We start from the raw sequence: 8,134 nt of genomic DNA, 5'->3' as shown, positions 1-8,134 counted from the left end.
AAAAACTAAAATATCTATTTTTAAAAAATCTTAGAGATTAATTTAAATAATTACTCATATTTTGTATGTCAAAACTCAAAATAAAAAATTTAATCCTTTAGGAGAACACCTTATAAAACAATGGAAACCATTAAAAGAATCAACAAATAATAATGTTGAATCCACGTCCCTGTAATGAACATGGGACTTAAATGAGTATAAAAATGTCTAATTTCTATGATATTACACAAGAAATTTAGAGCATGTTCTTTTATAGATATAAAAAAATATATCTTTATTTCTATGCGTAAAGAGCATAAAAAGTAGTGACATTACTTAGTAAAATTAAGTTCTATTATGAGAGAGATGATATATACATTCATTTTCTAAATAACAAGTACACTTTTAGCATTCTAAGTTTTCTTTCTTTCTGGTTTTTCGTACTGTTTCTTTCAGTAAAGCTTAACCATGATCACCCACCAAGATCACTTCATGGTATCAAGAGCCTAACCTTCTTTTTTTTTTCTTTTTTTTTTGATCCATGGCTGCTGTCACAAACAACACTTTAGCTCTTTCGTCTACCTTCAATCCAAAATCCTTTCAAAACCCTATTTCCAACAAGTTTGGAGAGAATAATTACAAAATTTGGCAACAACAAGCTCTTGTTGTCATTAGAGGGCAAGATCTCGAAAGCCATTTATCAAAAGATTCAATTCAAGCTAAATTTAACTCAGAGGTTGATAAACTTGCAGGAAATCAATCCATTACCTACAAGCAATGGCGCCAAGAAGACTACAACACCATCTCCTTCCTTCTAGCTTCCATGGAACAAGATTTTGCAAGCAAAATGGTTGGAATTGAATTCTGCCATGAGATCTGGGCAAAAATTGAAGATTACTTCTCTCAATCTACCAAGCACAAAGTTAAGCAATTGAAGATGCAGCTCAAGCAAATCAAGAAACAAGGTTCAAGCGCTGCCACCTATCTTTCAAAAATCAAACTCCTCACTGATTCTTTGGTTGCACTAGGTAGCCCAATTACCTCTGAAAAACATATTAAGATCATTCTTAAAGGTCTTAATGAAGATTACCAAGTGTTACTCCTAACCGTCAACTCCAAACCTGAAGCGTTTTCTCTAAGTGAAGTCGAAACCTTCCTTCTTACTCATGAAGACATGCTGAAAAATTTTCACAAACCAGAATCCCTTGCGGCTCAGACCAATCTCACACAATCTCAATCTGGTGGTAGAAGAGGTAGAGGAGATCGATTCAATAGGGGTGGTCGGAATTTTTTTGGCTCAAACAGGCCACAATGTCAAGTTTGTGGCATAATTAGCTTGGTACCGCTTTCATAGATTTGATCATAGTTTTCCTTCACCATCTCAATCTCAATATGCTCGCTCAACCTTCTCTCACAATTCTTCAAGAAATCCATCTTTACAACCCTGCACTGTATACGGCAGTACCATCTTCAGTCACTGACGATGCTTGGCATCTAGATACAGGGGCTTCACACCATGTCACTCATGATCAATCTAATCTCTTGTCCTCATCAGAATATCAAGGTCCCGATCAAGTCAGGGTAGGTAATGGAGCAGGTATGCACATTTCAAATATTGGTGATTTTTTGTTGCTTGCAAAAGATTCAAAAAATTATTTCATTTATGCAATCTTATTCATACACCTGAAATTACCAAGAATCTAATTGGTGTTGCTCAATTTGCTGAGGATAATAAGATTTTCTTTGAATTTCATGCCAAATCATGCTATGTCAAATGTGAACACACAAAGAATATTCTCTTACAAGGCTTTAGAACTCAAGGAATTTACCAATTTGATAATGTTTTTGTTCTTAAATCTGTTAGCTCTAATTCTTGTCCTGTATTTTTTTCTATTTCCTGTAATTCTCATCATATTTAGCACTTGAGACTTGGACATGCTGCTTCCAAGATTGTAAATCAAGTGCTGTCACACTGTAACATTTCTGCACCTGTTACTAATAATAATAATAGTGCTTCTCCTTCTTTATGTGTTCATTGTGCTAAGTCTAAAATGTATAAACTTCCCTTCTATCCTTCAATTGTCCCATATCATGCTCCTTTGAATTTGATTTATTTAGATGTTTGGGGACCAGCCCCTTTAATTTCTCACTTAGGATATAGATATTATGTAACCTTTTTAGATGCTTATTCTCGCTATACTTGCATATATTTACTTGTCAATAAGAGTCAAGTCTTGCATGCCTTTAAACAATATAAGAAACTTATAGAAAACTTGACTGGACACTCAATTAAATGTTTCCAATCTAATAATGGAAAAGAATTCACATCTCATGCCTTTAAAGAATTTCTTGTTGAATAAGGTATTTATCATAGAATGTCTTGTCCATATACACAAGAACAAAATGGAAGAGTGGAAAGAAATCATCGCCACATCACTAAAATAGGCTTAGCTATGCTTTCTACTGCCTCCATACCTCTTATGTATTGGGATGAAGCATTTTTAACATCCACTTACTTGATTAATCGCTTACCCACATCTGTGTTGCATAACAAGTCTCCCTATGAAATGTTATTTTCACATAAACCTGATTATACCTTTTTAAAAACTTTTGGAAGTGCTTGTTATCCACACTTGAGGCCATACAATTCTATTAAGTTTAACTATAAATTAGAACAATGTGTTTTTCTTGGATATTCACCGTAACATAAAGGCTATAAGTGTTTAGCACCCACTGACCGTGTCTATATTTCTAGGAATATTTTATTTGATGAAAGTGTCTTTCCATACAATTCTTTATTTTTACCTAAAGATGCTATTGGCCCAACTAATTGTACATCAAGTTCAACTATTTCTTCCAATTCTTTACCTATAATTGTTACTAACCCATCATCTAGTGATACACAAACTCATGTTACAGCTACTAATTCAACACATGTCACTGACATACCTCCTAGTACTATCAGTCCTCAAATTAAAAATACTTCTACTGCACAAGTCTCATCATCAGCTCAGGTTCCACATGAAGTTCCTATTCCAGAAGGTCAAATTCCTGCTTCGGGCATCCAAGTCCAACTACCCCCTCTACAAGATAATACTAACTCTATCAATACACATCACATGACAACAAGGTCCAAATAAGGTGTTTTTAAACCTAAAACCTTGATTGCTACTACTAATACTATTGATACTAATACTGAGCAGCTACCAAAAAATGCTACTATTGCTCTTCAAGCACCTCAATGGTTTGAGGCTATGCAAGAAGAATATAAAGCATTGATTAAAAATAATACATGGACTTTAGTCCAACCCCCTGCCAATGCTAATATAATATGCAATAGATGGGTTTTTGCCATTAAAAGAAATCCAAATGGTAGCATTCAAAGGTATAAAGTAAGATTAGTTGCAAAGGATTTTCATCAATCTCATGGTATTGACTTTCAAGAAGTTTTTAGTCTTGTAATAAGACCTATTATTGTGAGAATTATTTTGTCCAAAAATTGGATTTTGAGACAATTTGATTTTAATAACGCTTTTTTAAATGATGATTTACATAAAAAAATTTATATGACTCAGCCTATAGGTTTTGAACAAAACTCTCCTTCCCTGGTTTGCAAACTCAATAAGAGTCTTTATGGACTCAAACAAGCACCTAGGGAATGGTTTCTCAAGTTGAGTTCAACCCTTTATTCATTTGGTTTTCAAAATACAAAATCAGACACATCTCTTTTTGTTAAACACGGAACCACTTATGTCATTTATATGTTATGTTACGTGGATGACATCATTATAACTGGAGATGATGCTATGGAAATTGATTCAATGATAAAGAAGTTAAATAATATGTTTACTTTAAAAGATCTTAGAGTGTTACATTATTTTTTAGGTATTGAAGTTCATCAACAATCTGAAGGCCAGATCCATCTTTCTCAGACTAGATATATAGAGAATTTACTGTCTAAAGTGGAAATGACCTCAGCCTCACCAATGCCAACACCAATGATATCCTCCTTGCAATTAATGTCTTCAGAGTCTAAAGAGTTTGAAGATCCTTCATTATATCGATCTGTTGTTGGAGCTCTACAATATGTCACAGTTACAAGGCCAGATTTATCCTTTGCAGTGTGCAAAGTGAGCCAATTTATGCATCGCCCATTAGTGTCTCACTGGAAGGCAGTAAAAAAGTTCTAAGATATCTTCAGGGAACTAAACACTATGGTCTTATATTTAATCAGTGCTCAGATTATAGATTTTATGGATTCGCAGACTCTAATTGGGTTGCTGATCTTGAAGATCGAAAATCTATTTCAGGATTTTGTGTATTTCTTGGAACTAATCTTATTTCTTGGTTTTGTAGGAAGCAAACTACAATTAGTAGGTCCTCCACTGAGGCAGAGTTTCGAAGCTTAGCCTCCTGCAAAGCAGAGCTCGAGTGGATTCAGAATCTATTAATGGAGTTGAAAATAAAGTTGGATACTTCTCCAACCATATTCGGTGACAACATGAGTACATGTATGCTAGCAGCGAATCTGGTTTTGCACAACAAAACCAAACATTTTCAACTGAACATTCAGTGTGTCAGAGACAAGCTTAATTCTAAGCTCCTCCAAGTTGTGCATGTACCGAGAATTGAACAAATAGCAAATATATTAACTAAACCCCTCTCTTCTTCTACTTTTGACAAGTTTAGGAACAAACTCAGAGTGGTGCAAAGACCACTCTTGAGTTTGAAGAGGGTGTAAAGGGTATAAAAGTTGGTGAGATTACCTAGTAAAATTAAGTTCTGTTATGATTAGTTGTATATATATATATATATATAGATGCAGAGTCTTGATAAGTATGTATATAAATATGCAAACTCAATAGGATGATATATACATTCATTTTCTAAATAACAAGTACACTTTTAGCATTCCAAGTTTTCTTTCTTTCTGGTTCTTCGCACTGTTTCTTTCAGGAAAGCTTAACCATGATCACCCACCAAGATCACTTCACTATGTAACACGAACACAAATCCAACCATATTTCAGTGATTAAATATCATATTTTTGAAACTCGAACAGGATTGACCAGTTTAATCGAATTAACCAAAAACCGGTCACTAGACCGATTCGATTAATTTCAAAAATTGTTTGGCAAAAATCAGTTAAAAAATTGATTGAATCGGCAGTTAACCGGTGAACTAAAGGAACTAGCCAGTTTTTTAAAAGTCTTCCGATTTGATAACCCCTCTAAAACGATGCCGTTTCAACCTTTTGTCCCCCCCGGCTCGCGTCTCCTCTCCTCATTGAAAATTGAAAGAAGAACAAAGAAAAGAACCTTAGCGGCATAGCACTCCCAGCCCCGTAGCCTGCAGCCACCGCAGGCCCCACAACCACCGCATTTCTCCTTCTTTGTTCGAGTTCTCTCTCTCTGTGTTCGCCGGTGTTACCGTTTCTTCTGTTGTTGCCGTCATTTTCCTTTCTCTTTGTCGTCGGTAAGCACTGTGATAATAGTTAATTAGTTATGCTGTGTAATTTTGTTAATAATTTTTGCCGTGTCTCCTTGTTCTTTTGTGATCTTTTGTGTCCCATTTTTCCAATTAATAGTTGCGTTGTTGGTTTTACTGTGAAGTTTTGTTATTAATAATTGAGCTCTCTCAGAATTATTTTTTATCTTTTTGCTGATTTTAGTACTTCATATGTTATATTTTTTGATAGACACTCACAGATCCAATAAAAAAAACATATACTACTTATAGCGAATATTCTATAGAATTTGTACGTAAGATTTATGAAAATACAAAATTTGAATTCTCACAAAACATTTTGGAATTATTATTTGTACTTAACTTAGTTTGACCAATTGATCTAGTAAATTACGGGAATAAATACTATTTTAGTTTATAAAATTTGGGATTAAAATAAAAATTGTATCTATTTTTTTTTCAAAATCATCTTTAACATTAAAATTATTTTTAAAAAATCATCAATAAAAAGAACAAGTTTACTCTGAGCATAAAAATTACAAAAATAATTTGAAATTTTCCAAAATAGATTTGAAGAATCAAGAAGAATATATCTGAAGAAGAACAGATCTCCATCTCCTTCTCCTCAAGAAGAATAAATTTGAAGTTCTAGAACCTCTAGCGACAGTAGCGACAAATTCCTTCATGATCACTACCAAATTTTTCCTCCCCCTAAGCTTATTCTATCTCTTTCTTTATCCTATTTTTTCTTTCTTTCTTCCAAAAAATATGAATACTTTTGTTATTATTATTGAATTTAAAAGATTATATTGCAATGGTGATGGATGAAATGAATAGTTGATGGATGGGGATGCCTGCTACTTGGTGGGAATAAGGATGGTAGATGGTAGGGTTGGAGTCAAAACAAATAGAAGGATATTTTTGTCCAAAAATTTTTAAAAGAATATTTTAATTCAAAATACGACGTTGAAAATTATTTTAAATAAAAAAATTAAGAACAATTTTAATTTTGATCCAAACTTTAGAAATCAAAATAATATTTATGTTTTATATTATATGTATATTTATAAGTCTATATAATAAATATAGGCATAAAAAATTAAATTAAATAAAAAATAACAGATATAAAAGTGCATTCCCCTTTATAGAAGATATAGATATAGTTACATGAATTTGGGGTATATTGCATTCTTATATTCAACTTATAATAAACAAAACACATTAAACCACTAAGAATTAAAAAAAAAAAGTAAAGCGGCAATTATATTTTTGAGAATTTTAAGGACTAGTTAGTTTTTAGGTCTTTTACGATAATAAACGATGGATATACATGTATTCTATTGTGAAACAAAACGGAGTTGTCCATATATTTCGTTATTCACAGTGGCGCATGTTCTATTGTTGCCATATGAATATAGGAATGATGTAGTTTTAGACAGTGAAACATTTATTATCTTTTGAGTTTTCATATAATTTTTATTAACTACTCTTTATTTACCACAAATTCTATTAAAACAGGTGAAGTTTTTCTTTAAAAATCACCATTAAGTTTTACATGTTAAACTGATAAAAAGACATAACGTGTCCACCGTTTACTATTATAGAGGATAAATTGGTAATTCTATTTTCAGAGGCTAATTAGTCCGAGATTGAAATCTTCATAGTCCTAATTGAGTGTCTTAGGTAGAATATAGAAAGGAGACTGAGAGACAGTGACTAAATTAAATCACTATATTGTGTTTGGTGTAAAGTGTACAAGATTGAGTTATGTCTCAGTATCTAGTTTGGTTTAAGATAAAAATAGAGACTTAAATAAATATAAGAGTAAAGTATTATTTTTGTCCCTAACATTTGAGGTAAGTTCCAAAGTTGTCCATAATATTTAAATCGTTCTATTTAAGTCCTTAACGTTTCAATTGTCTCAATGTTGTCCTGCCGTTAGAGTTCTGTTAACAGAATTGACGGTGGGACAAAATTGAGACAATTTTAAAACATTCGGGACTTAAATAGAATGAAAATATTGGGGACAAAAATAATACATAGAAATAAATTTTAATTCTATACTTCAATAATATGAATTTTTTACGGTACATAGTTATTCAATTATTTTTTAATCACATCTAAATAAATTATATTTAATCATATTACTTTCATTATAAATAAATTTATTTTTTATTATTGAAGAGAAGATTAAAATTTATTAAAAAGTTACAAATAAAATTGAATTAAATTAAACATTAAAAAAGTTCGGTATATTAGAGACAAAAATAAAAATTTATATTTTATTATATATGTACATACTTTTTCTTTTCCTTTTCTGAAAGTTTATATACTAGATACTAGTCCTTCTACAAGTATGAGTAAAAATCTTAAATTAGTAATGCAATTCATTTTGCTAAAATTTATTATCGTTTTACTTGATTTTGTAATTCTTCTAAGAGTAATGTGTCATTTTTGTCCCCAATATTTTTGTCCTATTTAAGTCCTTAACGTTTTAAAATTTTCTCAATTTTGTCCCACCATCAATTCCATTAATAGATCACTAACGACAATACAACATTGAGACGATTTTAAAACATCGGGGACAACTTTGAGACCCAGCCTAAACGTTAGGGATAAAAAACGATACTTTACTCTAAATAAAATTACTAAAATACCCTTAATTAAATCAAAATCCTACCCGTTTCTT

General features: G+C 31.7%; 1 protein-coding gene across 3 annotated transcripts; it reads left to right on the top strand.

Annotated features, from left to right (window-relative positions):
* Positions 306-4,649, top strand: LOC107643134 (uncharacterized mitochondrial protein AtMg00810-like). 3 transcript variants are annotated; one of them, XM_021123197.1, is made up of 2 exons: positions 306-1,576; positions 3,865-4,649. In XM_021123197.1, the coding sequence occupies exons 1-2, from the start codon at positions 1,372-1,374 to the stop codon at positions 4,167-4,169; spliced, it is 510 nt and encodes a 169-aa protein (XP_020978856.1). In that variant the 5' UTR covers positions 306-1,371; the 3' UTR covers positions 4,170-4,649. The 3 variants fall into 3 exon arrangements, with proteins under 3 accessions (XP_020978856.1, XP_020978855.1, XP_016202192.1); XM_021123196.1 differs by having other exon boundaries at positions 313-1,560; XM_016346706.2 differs by having other exon boundaries at positions 313-1,576.

Source organism: Arachis ipaensis, chromosome B05 (genome assembly GCF_000816755.2).
Source record: "Arachis ipaensis cultivar K30076 chromosome B05, Araip1.1, whole genome shotgun sequence".
NCBI lineage: Eukaryota > Viridiplantae > Streptophyta > Magnoliopsida > Fabales > Fabaceae > Arachis > Arachis ipaensis.
Note: the sequence above shows the minus strand (reverse complement) of the source record. Positions and strands in the feature narration are given on the sequence as shown.